The sequence below is a fragment of the Sphaeramia orbicularis genome, chromosome 12, assembly GCF_902148855.1.
Source record: "Sphaeramia orbicularis chromosome 12, fSphaOr1.1, whole genome shotgun sequence".
Taxonomy (NCBI): Eukaryota; Metazoa; Chordata; class Actinopteri; order Kurtiformes; family Apogonidae; genus Sphaeramia; species Sphaeramia orbicularis.
This window is the reverse complement of record NC_043968.1, coordinates 50348997-50363190: the sequence shown is the minus strand read 5'-3', so window position 1 is coordinate 50363190 and position 14194 is coordinate 50348997. Positions and strand designations below refer to the sequence as shown.

Sequence of the window (14194 nt, the reverse complement as noted above, 5' to 3'; positions counted from 1 at the left end):
CATGTCGAGAGTACCTGGTTAAACCAACTACTTGTCTGTACCTTTTGATGTTTGACTTATGGAAACCTAATCCATTTATTCAGAAAATGAATTACACATTTCTATCCATTAACTTAATGTAACTGTAAATAACTGACCCCAGTGGGGCCCTTAACAAACACTCCACATGTGAGGTCTAACCTACCTGGGGAAACCTCCTCTTGATGGATCTCAGAGCTCCTTCCGGCAACTTGGCCAGTTCAGAGTCTCGTACAGCGTGGACTGTTGTGGCTCGGTTCTGGTGGGTCAGGGTTTCTACCTATACCATCAAAGACAACCCCAAAAATATAACTCTGTGATCACTTAAAATGAAAGCCATGAGATCAGACCAAGAAATACTAAACATCTGTTATGACAAAGTCTGGGCGTCCCTGCTTAGACTGTTACCCCCGCGACCCGGTCCCGGAAGAAGCGGAAGATAATGGATGGATGGATGTTATGACAAACATAGTATATACATATACTCTGCAAAACGTGAATATTAAATAACATCTTTACTTGAAAACATAGAACTGTGGCAATATAGCACCAATAAATTTCTTAATTAAGCATATATATGCAATATTAACTCATCTTTAAATCAGATCAAACTTTAACATCAAGTCTTTCACTGCAGAGACTTAAAACTTTAAAAAACTGCCAAGAAGATCTATCTGTACTATTATCAAGCGTTGACGTCAGCACTATGGTGCTAAATATGTTTCAGAACGTTAGTCACTCTTATAACAATCTTAATCCCATCATCACAGATGCTGCAACAGCTTCCCTGCTCCAGGTAACAGTAACCATAGCATCCATTATAGCAGATATTATTAGAAGAATCATGAGCAGCCAGTAGGAAAGTGGGTGAGCATAATATGGTCATCCTGTTTTGAGCACAGATGTAAAATTGTTAAATATACAAAGCGTAGATGCATAACACTGAGGACACTAAATATACATGCAATGACATCTTTGACTTTATAACGGGCTCTAAATACAGATTTTTTTTTCTCACTCTGATTACTTTTAACAACAACAAACCCTGCCCCTCGCATGTATTGTAGCTTATTTTGGCATCGATCCAGCTGATGTCATCATGTCTATGCATGCGGTGATGTCAGCATATCAATTGCCTCTATATATGTGCCAAGTTTGAAGTAAATTGAAACCAAATTTATGTTTTTATAAGCATTTAAAATTTCACCCATTAGAAGTAAATGGGGGAGGGGGGTGTAAAAAATTCATAAAAAATTTGAACTTTGACGTATTTTTACCAAAATGTAACCACATCTATTCTGCATCACTGGCAATCTACAAACCCAATTTGGTATGAATTCAACCAATAGTTTTGCTGCTACAGACATGTGAAATGTCACCCATTATGAGTAAATGAGGGAAAAAAAGATTGTGAAAATTCATAAAAAATTTGAATTTTGACCTTCTGTTCCCAAAATGGAATGAGATATATTCTGGGTCACTGGCAATCTATAAACCCAATTTGGTATAAATTCAACCAATAGTTTTATTGCTAGAGTGTAAACAAACAAACAAACAAATGGTACCAGACGCAACAAACCCCACCCCTTGCATGTATTGTATCTTATTTTGGCATCAATCCAGCTGATGTCATCATGTCTATGCGTGTGCTGGTGCCAGCATACACACAGACAAATTTCAGCCATTATAAGTAAATGGGAAGAAAAAAAAAAAAGATTTTAAAAATTCATAAGAAATTTGAACTTTGACCTACTTTTCCCAAAATGTAATCAGATCAAATCTGGGTCATTGGTAATCTATAAACCCAATTTGGTATGAATTCAACCAATAGTTTTACTGCTAGAGTGTTAAACAAACAAACAAACCGAACCAAAAAAACCCCTTTCCTCCTCTTCAGGGGAGGAAATGAGACAAAAGACTTACCAGCTACTGTGTGTATACACAACACTTCTTCAGCCTGGCTCTAATGTAAGTGCAAGCAGTTACTTAAATTTTGTGATCCCTTGAATGCCACAGAGATTTTATTATAACCAATTCCAATCAAACTCAAGTTTATGATAATGCATTTTGAAAACATGAATAAAAGCATACACTAGTTGTTATGTTAGATGGAAAGACTGAACTTAAGGGGTTTTAATGTCATTTAGCTTGTTTGCAGCTCCTGTCAGCTAATGGCCTCTATTCCCGTAAATATTCATGAGATATGCTTAGCGTTTTATTTACTAGGAAAGATAATATTCCAATGGTAATGCCTGTGAGCAGCTACTGTTTTGTGTACTGTATGGACAATGAATACTATGGGTGGAAAAAATTTTCTCATGCATATTTAAATTAGTATGTCTTGGACAGACTGGAATATCAAGAACAATGTCCTTGCTGATGTATAGTCATGAATATTGAGAAATACTAAGACTCTAGACATAAAGGGACAAATCCTACACATGCAGTGCAGATTTAGTGAATGTAAAATAACCTTCAGTTACCATCTCCCATCTGACTTCTCTCACAATCACGATAACTTACCACTCCGATCAGGTCACCACGTCCATACTCTCCTATCAGCTCCTTCTTGCCATCCTCTTTCATGATAACAGATCGCAGTCGACCGCTCAGTACTATGAAGGTACTGTCTGATTTCTCTCCCTGCCTGAAAAATATTAAAATAGGATGATGCAACAGTGACAATGCATTTTTGTAGGCTAACCCCAACACTGAATTTGGCGTCACCTGGGTTCCCTTGACAAAAAGTCAATAGAATTTTTTCATTGTTCGTCTTTTTGGATTATCAGAGAAAATAAGCACAGTAGCAAACAAGTGATTATATTTTTTCAGCAAGATATGACCACACACCAGAGTTATGATTTTTTTAAGCTTAAATCCAGTTGGTTAAAGTAACACATCAGTTGCACGACTACATCATCATTGCTAACCTTCCAAAATGCAATTTTCCTTCATGTCCCTGCGCTACACAATCTTTTCCTCTTAGTGTGACCTGATCCAGCTACTCCTCACAACACAATGAATTAGTAAAGGTGGATCAATGAGGAGACCTTTTTTCATATAAAGTGATGTGGAACATCCTCAACAACCTCAAAAATGCTTTTACAACATTTTTGAAGTAGACGCACATTCTTTTCAGTAACAATTTTCAGTGGAACGGTCTTATCATCTATAGCTTTAGATAACATTCTATGGGGATTACAGCATCCTCAACAACCTCTCATTTAGTTATTTGTTAAAACACCTTCATCAAGACAAAAGCTTCAAAATTCATGATAACTGTATTTACTTATACATTTTACAACTAACAGCTCCAACCAAAAAATTCATTATACCAATTATTTCAGTTTGAGATGGAACCATAAACAAAAAATGCTAACTCATTTATTTTAAGGATCCTTTATGCAGTATTATATGTACACAGAGTATACTGGGCACTTAGGGTCAACAGTCCAGAGCAACAGTGCATGTGGAAAAGAGGTAAAGAAGTGTGTGCAAGCAGGTTGGAATGGGTGGAAAAAAGTGTCAGCAAGAATGAAAGGAAAGGTGTAGAAGACAGTGGTGAGACCAGCCATGTTATATGGGTTAGAGACAGTGGCACTGAGGAAAAGACAGGAGGCAGAGCTAGGGGTTACAGAGGTTAACATGCTGAGATTCTCTTTGGGAGTGACCAGGATGGATCGGATCAGGAATGAGTACATCAGAGGAACAGCACGTTAGATGTTTAGGAGAAAAAGTCAGAGAGGCCAGATTGAAATGGTTTGGACATGTACAGAAGAGGGATAGTGAATATACAGGGTGTCTCAAAAAAATGTATACACACTTTAAATAATTGTAAAGTAGGCGGTGACAAAACAATAAAATGATGTTTGTAAATTCTATTACATTTTGAAAATTAAATGAATTTTAATAAACACCTACTTTACAATTATTTAAAGGGTGTATACATTTTTTGGGAGACCCTGTATTAGTAGAAGGATGTTGAAGTTGGAAGTGCCAGGCAGGAGATCTAGAGGAAGATCTAAGACCAGATTTATGGATGCAGTGAAAGAGGACACGAAGGTAGTTGGTGTGAGAGAGGAGGATACAGAGGATAGAGTTAAATGGAGGAAGATGATTCACTGTGGTGACCCCTGAAGGGAACAACCAAAAGGAAAAGAAGAGGATATGTACACAGAATATATTTAGAACTTACTAAATGTTCCTGAATAAGTGCAGATTTTCCAAGATATCATTAGTAAAGTACCTGTAAACAGCCCTGCCAGCTTCCACAGCCATCCAGTCAAGAGCAAAATCTATCTGTCTGACAAAAGAGGACATCCGTTTCACCACTGTGTGAGCTACATTAAGCACTACTTTTGGCTCCACACGCATTATCCTGAAGGACAGACAAAGACACACAGAGGGTAAGTGTCTATAGAAGGCAACCCATTTTGTGTCTACAGAAGTCTGTAAGTATTTCTTTATATATGACTCACTCATAAAAGTGGGTTTTTGAAATGGAGAGGAAACTGCAGTCTCGCTGAGCTCGGACAGTGAATATGAGGGGCTCGCCCGTCAGAACAGCGAGCTGACCAACAAGTTCTCCTGGATGTGTCACAAATAAACGTGTCTCCTCTTCACGGTCAATCATTCGCTGGTAAACGTGAAGGAGGCCAGAAATAACAAACTGAATGCTCACCTCCTAAAAGAGTAGAGATAGAAGAAAACATCACAATAGTGAGCATTACAAGAAAAGTTAAACATCTATTCAGTGTAACCCATAAAGACCCAGTGCTAATTTTATGTCAGTTCCCAAATGAATTTTTCTATTTAACCTTTCTTAAGTGATTTATCACCAATTGTTTTAATATTATCCTCTGTATTTTTCACTTTACATCATCTTATTTCCTATATTTAATTTCCTATACTTAATTTAGATGTTCATGAAAACTCAGAGTAAAATGAAAGGTTATTATATCAAAACAGAGAAAATGACATTTTCAGTCAGATTTATCATTAAATAAACATAAACAAAGCATCTCCATCCACTGTCAGTGATCCAACTCCATGGACTTTACTGGTGAATCAATGTTGCAGAAGATGACAGTGTTTCTATGGTAACTACGGAGCATCTGAACATCCAAATGGGTCATATCTGATGACTATGAAAAGATGACAAACTGCATTTTACAGCAATTATTTACATGTATTGATACGATTAATGGATCAACAGGTATTAAACATGCTAGATCAGTGGATGGTTTTGTTCGACGGTGGCTGTTTGGGTCTTTATGGGTTCAGCAGAATAAGCGAAAGACAGGTGCCAGAACCTAGACTAAGAGTAGTTACAAGTTACATTAGAGCAAGTAAATGCAGTAAGTTGTCAGTCCATTATTGTTTACCTGGTCACCTTGACGAGCCACAACAGAACCAGCTTTTACTTGATGAAGGCTCACTCTGCCATCAAGTAAACTGGGATCCTGCAAAAGAAAAATGTCAGGCTACTAAATTTGCAGAGAATTTATTTCCCTTTGTACTAATTTATGGATTTTTAGATTGACATAAAATACTTCAATGCTCCTGTGATATTTCAAACCTATGTGCATGTAAATCTGCATTTAGAATTAGACTGTGATATTTACTACTTTCTTTTGTCAAAAAACCTACATCTAATTTAAACCTGAATATACACAATGGAATAGTGAACATCCAGAAAGACACAGACTGGTTCGCATTAACAAAATGTATTTAATATAAGGTTAATTCTAAGGAAAGTTTAACACAACTAAGTATAAATAATTCTCCATGAGCTCTGTTGCACAATTAAAAAGAGAGGGAGGAAAATGTGACTTTTGACTGCTCAATATTCCTTTAATAAAAAAATAGGGTCTTTGTCATGTTAGCTAGTTAAAATATTTGTTAGTTATCCATCTGACATCAGCTCTAATTTCTCACCTTATAAGAAGATATTATTGGTTAGAGCAATATTGCAAAATAACATAAGATTACCTGGGCAAACCTCATACATTGAAACAGATATTTCACCCTGTTATGTACCACATGGAAGGGACACAGAGGAGGAATAATCACATGCTTTGTTTTTACTGCCTGTAGAAACTTCCTAGAGTTTATATGCAATTTTGCAAAGGTGTAAGTGCCATCCAGTGTAATGTGTAAGGCAACAGTATTAACAAAAAAATAAATACATGTAATAAGTAAAATACAGTAAGTAAATAATACCAAGTAAATGAATGAATTAATAACTAATAGTCTCTCTCTTTACATTCTATGGGCTCGCAATATCCTACAGGAATGAAAAAACACAAATAATTCCATTGTGTAAAACATAAAACTAAAGTCTCTCTACAATATATATATATATATATATATATATATATATATATATATATATATATATATATATTTTTTTTTTTTTTTTTTTTTTTTTTTTTTTTTTTTTTTTTTTTTTTTTTAACATAAGAACCAGTCCTTATCCTTTCTTCCATCAGTTCTGGTACTTCAGGGATTCTGGCAGATTTCCAGTTTTGTAAAATCTGTTTGGTTCCTGCAATACGCTAAAATGTCACAACTCATGTGGTAATGCAAATGTGCCAACTCGTTTTGGCACAAGGTTTTGTAAAACTTGGGAAAAGGTTTGGATTCCACACTGATTTTCAGTGCTGCGCTCTCTCTTAAAGGAAGAGACAGAGGTTGCAGAGCTAATGAGAAATCTGTCTCCTAATTTTTCTCACTATTAATGCTCTCTCTCCTCATTCACTCTATTGCTCACTCTACCATTGCGCAGTCATTGGCTGAACAGTGAGAATAGGTGCAAGGCAAAAAAAAACAAAACACAGATGACAAATGTTTATAGCTGTAATACTATATACATACTAGTATATATACTATATATACACTATAAACTATATAAACTGAGGATTAAATTTAATTTCATTTTTAACCATTTCTTTTAAGTTTATAGCTACATAGACATGTACCTGTATTTAAACTCTTGTCACTGACTGCTTTTTACCTGTAGCTGGATGATTCCCAGTAGGTCTTTCTTAGCAGCATGGAAGATTGTGTTGCTCTTGCTAAGGTGGATGGCATCAGACTGCCCCCCGCTGTCTGTATAGTGAAATACTTCTGAGGGTGTGTGTTGCATGGTCACGCTCTTCTTCATACTAGACTACAGACACATACACCAGAGAAAGACTTCAACAGAATACCGAGAATGCAGCAGCATTGGAAAACGACAAGTTAACACTAAATGTTATCATGAACATGGCTGCACATGCAGGTAAAGCAGAATATGGGATATGGTGTTGAGATGGTGACTCAGAATAATAATACAAAGAGGATGGAAATGCATATATCCGTAAGAGATTCAAACCTTGCACACTGAGCAGAGCTGGGTTTAACACACCATTTTGTTGATTCTTGAGGCAAATGCATCAAAATGTAATTACTTCTAGATTCATTTACCATTCAAATATCAGCATGTTTCATAATATTGAAGAAGTCTAAGAATTTGTCCAGATTAATCAGTGTAATTCACATTGCAGTCTTACTTTGGGGATGACCGGACTGGATGGAGTCTCATCAATTGTGACTCGAGCTCGTTCACAAGCCATGTTCAGGTCATTTCCTGTAACTAAGGACAGGGTATAAGCTTCATAAGTTTGTTTTTTGGTTTGTTTCTATCCCTACTTTCAGGTCAGTAGTTGTAGTGCATGTGATCCATGTAGGGAGTAAAAACAAACGTGCCATTGTTGTGACAGCTTATGTCCAAGACCCACCTGCACAGTCGGCGGGCATTGAGATGGATCGCAGCTTCCTGTAGCAGTTTGAAGGGCTGTCCTTTAAACCATCTGTTTAGTTCAAAGTAAAACATCAGCACTGGTTCAGTGTACAACACAGTGTTGTATATTTATGCTTAGAGACTTGTTAAGGCTGTGGTTTGACCTGTCTCAGCTGAAGGCTCTGGGGTCCCAGCAGGTAACTCATCCTGGAAATGCAAACGACGAACCATCTTCCCAGAATTTGCCTCCCCTATCACACTGTTCACATTGGACAGGGGCACAGCCTGACTCTCCTGTAATATGGGAACAAAACAAATCAGTTAACAGCTGGATGTGCTTAAAAATTCTATTTATAATTGATCTAAAGCACAGGAAGACATATTCAGATCACTGGGGTGTGTCAAAACGAAACTGTAAAATATCCATGCATGAGTTGGTAAAGAGGTCAAAAACAAAAAGGGGTACACAGCTGATTTATTTTGAAAAAAAAAATGGTAACGTCTTTTTGTGAACGTGAAAATAAAGAAATTAAAATATATTTTTTAAATTTGAGAGTGGTTTGAGACCAGCATTCATCAGCTGTAAAGAAGGTTTAAAGGGTAATGCCCTCTGTGTTGCCTATGCAGAGGTTTTGATCATTTATATTAATTTTCCTGAGCTTTATGAAGAACTGAGTTATGATGCTGTGCTTAATGTTGTGTGAAATTAACTCTCACATGTGACGGAGTATGTATTTGCAAACTCGTAATGAATTGTTTAGACATTCAGAGCCTCACAGTATGAGCCTGTGTGTATGAGACTGTATATATTACCTATGTTATGGGGACATAAATCTGTTTACACATTCACTTCTGGGGACTTCACTGTTATATGGGAACAAAATCCAGGTTCCTATAATGTAAATCATTGCAGTTGAGGTTTAGAAGTTGCTATAAAGTTTGATTTCACTGAGAATTGGGTAAAGCATACTGTGGTTATAGTTACAATTAGGGTAATTCTCCAGGAAATTAATGTCAATGTAATGTCCTCTAAACACACAGGAATACAATATGTATGTGTGTGTGTACACTAATTAATTTCCCTCCTACCGGATTGAATAGCTCCGTTGTTAGGCCCAGATAGTTATGTAATGCCAGGAAGGTGACTCTTTGGAGCCGCACCATGATTATCTGCAATGCACACACACACACACACACACACACAAGAAAAATATAGCACTGAAATAAACAGAGCAGAACATATTATACATGAGATAATTGTTAGATTCAAATAACATCAGGATGATGAATCTTTTAGTCCTAAAGATATGTCGCCACAGGGGGTAAAAATGTGTTTATTTTCCTTTCTAAACTGTGTGTTACCTGGATGACGCGCACAAGTGTCTCTGGGTATTTCTTAAACACAGACTCAAAGGCTGATGCAGGTAAGCGTAAGATGGTGGAGCGAGTTGCTGCCCGTGCAGTCACAGTCTTATAAGGAGCTGGATAACCCTGAAAAAGGCAAGCACAAATAGTGAAGAAAAAAAAAAAACATTAAAGCACAGATGGATGTCACTTTTGCATGTTCAATGTCAGTGCCAAATGCTGTTGACCTACATTTGTTGATGGAAACTAAAAAAAAATAATTGATCCTAAAAGGCATAAAAGGTCCTGCAGGACTTACTGGCTCACAATTAAATATTAAGTGACTTTCATAAAATGCTCCAAATTATAATTACAGACAATAGTTTAACCATAGTGTGATTGACTACAGGCTTTCTACAAGGCACAGCTTTAGTAAATTAAAATTGGAAAAGAGTTTTCAAGAACGAAATAGAAATCAAATAGAGCATGACATGAGCAAGCTAAGAACATAAGTAACTTGACCCACAAACACGATTCTTCTTGTATATAAAAAGAAATGCATGACTGGAAATATAAACAGTGGGAAATGGGTCGAAAAATGAGGACATAGGTTGATCAGAGGGTGAAAGCGAAGAGGATAAGACTTTAGTTTGATGTGCAGATGAAGGAGACATAAGGAGCTCACAGTGATGATGTCCAGAATACTGAGCAGACTGTGGACACTGTCACCTGGGAGTACATCCTTCACCACTGGTTCTGTACCATCCTAAAAAAAAAAACAAATGAAATGAACAACAAACAAAAAAAGTCTTGAACATTCACAAAAAAAATGTCAGTGTTCTGTGTGTAAACAACATCTGATCTGGCCATGTGGGAGGGGCTGGAGCAGCAGACAGGAACCCAAATACAGTCAGACAATGGAAGGGGGAGCCACTGTCTTGCCTCTACTGTCTTTGTTTTTGGAAATGATTACATCAAGCGCTGAATGTTGCTGCCCTCTACTGTTAGCTTCTTTATAAGGTCAAACAAGCACAGGCCTCAATGTCAAATGAGTGTGAGCAGAGCTTCTAACAGTTAAGTTTTTATATCAAGTACAATATGAAAAGCTCAGTATGGAGGTTCAGCACAATCTTGTGTCCTTACAAGAAGTTTATGCTGGAATATGTGTTGTGAGGGGAGCGTGTGTTTTTTTGACATAACCCCACTCCATTTCTACACTAAAAGTAGCATTTGTAACACAGTGTTGGAGCTGCACACAAGCAGAACTCAGGCAGTGAAGAACTTGGAAGGCCCAAATCCACTAAATAGAGATCAGTGTATTGTGGCTATCAGTGTAGATGACAGAGACAGCCTTCAGTTTAGTAATGAAATTAGTAATAAGAGTAATAGTAGTAATAATAAAAACAAACTCCAATACAACTTAATGTAAGCACACAGGCACATAAAAATCTTTAAATAGACAGACAAAACTTGCACATGACCCTCTACAATAATTTACCATGACTACTTATTACTTCTGTGTATTACCTCAAATACTGAATTAATTATCATTTGATTTAATGCATACTGTGACTTACATTTTACGTAATGCGAGGTAATAGACACATGGTTCCCTGAAGAGATGATCAACCAATTTACATATCTATAACTTGACCGTATCATTCATTCTTATAATTCTGTCTATAATTTAGTTTTAAAGCTGCACAAAGCAATGTTTATACACTCATAAATAATGAAAATGCTGTTAACCCATCAGTCAACCAGCTCTCCACATACATTTTCATGGATGCAGAGTTCTAGTCGGCCGTCCTGGACCACATAAATGCTGTCATCGTCATCTCCTGGTCTGAAAAGACCTTCACCCTCTTGCAGCTCTATAAACACCATGTGGCGACACAGCTCTAGGAACAGGGGCTTCTCAAAATGACCAAGAACCCTATAGGAAGGCACACATCATGAAAACAATGTCAGTGTCTGAATCTGATGTTTAGCTGTATATTTTTCTGCTAAACAAAAACATACCTGACATTCTTCAACATGTAAAGGACTTCAGATGGCAGGTTTGAGCTCTGCACATCAAACTCTGTCAGGTCAGCTTCCAAAAGGGAGGGAGGGGGCTCCTTGGGCTGCAGTGTGGGAGGATCTTTACGGATCCTAAGGATTCTGTTTACACCCACGTTACAAACAAATAATGTAAAAAACCTTTAAAGTTTCATAAACAGTTGCAATTAAATTACATAATGATGGAGCATACTTGCGCGCTATGCTTAGAACTTTGGTTCTTTTGCGTACACGTTGTGGCTGCTTTGAGACAGAGGCAGAGGAGGAGGGGGGAGGAGGAATCGAAGAAAGCGTCTGGACCTGAGAAAAACAAATAAGAGTCTGGTGTTGTTTTGTACAGAGAGAATACAATCGTATACACATTACTTAATTAGTGCATAAAAAGGAGGAGTTCTTTTTTTTTTTTTTTAAACAGACCAATGCTCTGCATTCATTACTGAACCATTAGTAACCTTTTTTGCAATAATACATTTGACTGCATAATAAAATATGTATGTTTGTAAATGAGTAGGTGTAATAAAAAGTGAAAATGAAAAAAACCTTTCGCATTATCTTCCTTCCATAGAAGAGTACTTTATCTCTTTTTCTGAAGCGATAATGTGGAACACCAGGCTGTTGTTCACCTTGTCACATGACACAAAAACAAAGGTCGATAAAGCCATTTTAAGACATCAGTCTGCAGACAGAGAAGAAGTGAAAGACAAAGGGGAAGGAGAAGAGAAGAGAAGAGAAGAGAAGAGAAGAGAAGAGAAGAGAAGAGAAGAGAAGAGAAGAGAAGAGAAGAGAAGAGAAGAGAAGAGAAGAGAAGAGAAGAGAAGAGAAGAGAGAAAAAAAGGAAAGAATAGAAAAGAATCCATATTGAAGCACAAGAAACAGGAAGCGGTTGGGTAACTCACGAGCAAGTTTGAATCTCCTGTATAGGAAGAGCACTACAATCCCAATCAGTGAGATTGCAACTGCAGCTCCAATTACAACACCTGTGAGCTAGAGAAGCAACAAACATTATGTCAGCACTGTCTCAAAGAACACATTTCAGTGTAAGTGCTTTATTTTATGCAATTTATTCACATTGCAAAACAGACAAAAGAAAGATCAGTTAGACCCTAACAACTGGATATTCCAATATTCTATACTTTACACACAGAATGAAATGCAAAAAGAATGACAAAGATGTTTCAGTATGCAAAGAAATTAAACATAATAGTTGTAACACAGGAAAAATGAGTTTAACAAAAAGCAATTTGAGTACAAATTCACAGGTCAAATATTTCTTCTTTAGTCTGTCTAGGAAATAAAACTAGGTGATGTTCACGTGCAAATTTCTTTAAGGCTATGCTGTTTTAGGTTGGTGTATTGAAAGCATAAGCAATGAGTGAATTGTTATTTCATACCATTGTGGTCTGCATCCTCTCCTCCAAAAACTGTTGTACTCGCACTCTGAATTCATTTTTACCATTTACCAGCACCTAAAAAAATAAATGTAAAATCCAAAGATATTGAAGCCAATATTAACATCAATTTCCCCTATAACTACTCCCATAAAAACATTACAGTCCTAAAAAGGCATCAGTGATTATAATTTAATTTCATCTACTTTGGTTATTACTGTAATATTTACTCATCATTATTATTATTATTATTATTATTATACTTGCCTTAGGTTCCTTTTTCTTTTTTCCTAAATCTTAAAAGCTATATGCTGAGTTATTATTATTTATATTACCTCTGAATCAATACCACGAATACCAGAAATCTATAATGGTACTGAATAACACCTTAAAAGTTACGGTACTTAGAAGTTACTTAAAAGTCAAGATGAAAGCAAAAAAAACAAAAACAAATAAAGGATATGAATTTAGAAATACAGTACATAAAAAATAGGAAATGCTAAATTAAAGGCAAGGATGAATAAAATAAAATGAAGATGAGTTAAAACTGTCTTGTACAATTCTGAAAAGAAAAAAAAAGATTGAAGGTGACAATTAAACAGAACATCTTTTTCCTATACAGATTTGCTGGTTATGATAGGATGCCATTGACCATGTGTCCATACATTCCCTATGTATGTGTAACATGACAATTAATAGTAGTAGGCGTGTTTATTTATGCATACCAGGTGTATAGTCCTAATGAAGCTTGTGTGAATTGTACAGGTAAAGGGTATGCGTAATAGGCTTTGGCTTCAGCCTACACCTTCTTCTCAGTCAACACTCTGCCTTGTTTTTCTTGTTTGGGCGCCTGTTTCTTCACCTGAACATGTTTTCAGGTGTGTTACAATTTGATGTACTGTATATGTATTCAGAAATGCAAGGTTTTCCCTACTATTTTAGCACATAGGTTAACTACTTCAATGTTTTGGGGTTTTTTTCATAGCACCAAATGAAAAAGGTGAAAAATATGCACAGGGTTCTTCACAACATTTTGCTGTTGTTTGTGGTTGCCCTAAATCATAGTTCTGGCACCTTCATTACTGTTTACTCAATAGAATTGTGTCATTATTTGTATGCCAGACAATCATGTGAAAGATTCACCATGATACTGTGTTTACCTGATGAATGTATGTAGTTTTACTTCTAATCTCTAAGTGTGATTTGAAACACAGAAAACTCTGCAAGTTTGTTTTGATTATATGATGATGAGCTAAAGGAAAAAAAATCAAATTCTGTGGACTATAGAGGTATATTCTATATGCTGTTTTTCTGTTATTTCTTTATTTTAAGAGTGAAATCAATAACTCAGTCAGCTAATCAAAATGTCTTGATTTGACCGCCAAAGAGCTAGTCATAAGACCAAAAGCAAAAACATAGATCTGCTGTGTCGCATACAGACACATGCACAAAAGCTAAGGCAGGTGTGTGTGTGTGTGTGTGTGTTATGTCTATTATTTTATGTCTTAAAATATGTTGTTTCTCTTACTGCATTGGCCCATTTGCAAAGATCTCCATCTTCGTCATCTCCATGACAGTCCATCCTATAAAACAAGAAAGT

At 36.3% G+C, this 14194-nt stretch overlaps 1 protein-coding gene across 2 annotated transcripts in view; it reads right to left on the bottom strand.

The window, feature by feature from the left end:
* Positions 1-14194, bottom strand: part of pnpla7a (patatin-like phospholipase domain containing 7a) — a 45094-nt gene that overhangs the window by 30356 nt on the left and 544 nt on the right. The window contains exons 2-20 of one of the 2 annotated variants that reach the window (XM_030149096.1): positions 14123-14177; positions 12598-12672; positions 12103-12190; positions 11747-11829; positions 11400-11506; positions 11168-11308; positions 10922-11081; positions 9831-9911; positions 9164-9292; positions 8891-8971; positions 7966-8095; positions 7800-7871; positions 7572-7654; positions 7034-7189; positions 5403-5480; positions 4497-4702; positions 4265-4396; positions 2542-2665; positions 185-298 (exon numbers count right to left, since the gene is read on the bottom strand). In XM_030149096.1, the coding sequence (XP_030004956.1) occupies positions 185-298; positions 2542-2665; positions 4265-4396; positions 4497-4702; positions 5403-5480; positions 7034-7189; positions 7572-7654; positions 7800-7871; positions 7966-8095; positions 8891-8971; positions 9164-9292; positions 9831-9911; positions 10922-11081; positions 11168-11308; positions 11400-11506; positions 11747-11829; positions 12103-12190; positions 12598-12672; positions 14123-14176 (2094 nt within the window). In that variant the 5' untranslated portion in view covers position 14177. The remainder of the gene's footprint in view (positions 1-184; positions 299-2541; positions 2666-4264; positions 4397-4496; positions 4703-5402; positions 5481-7033; positions 7190-7571; positions 7655-7799; positions 7872-7965; positions 8096-8890; positions 8972-9163; positions 9293-9830; positions 9912-10921; positions 11082-11167; positions 11309-11399; positions 11507-11746; positions 11830-12102; positions 12191-12597; positions 12673-14122; positions 14178-14194) is intronic. The other variant, XM_030149097.1, reaches the window with a different exon arrangement.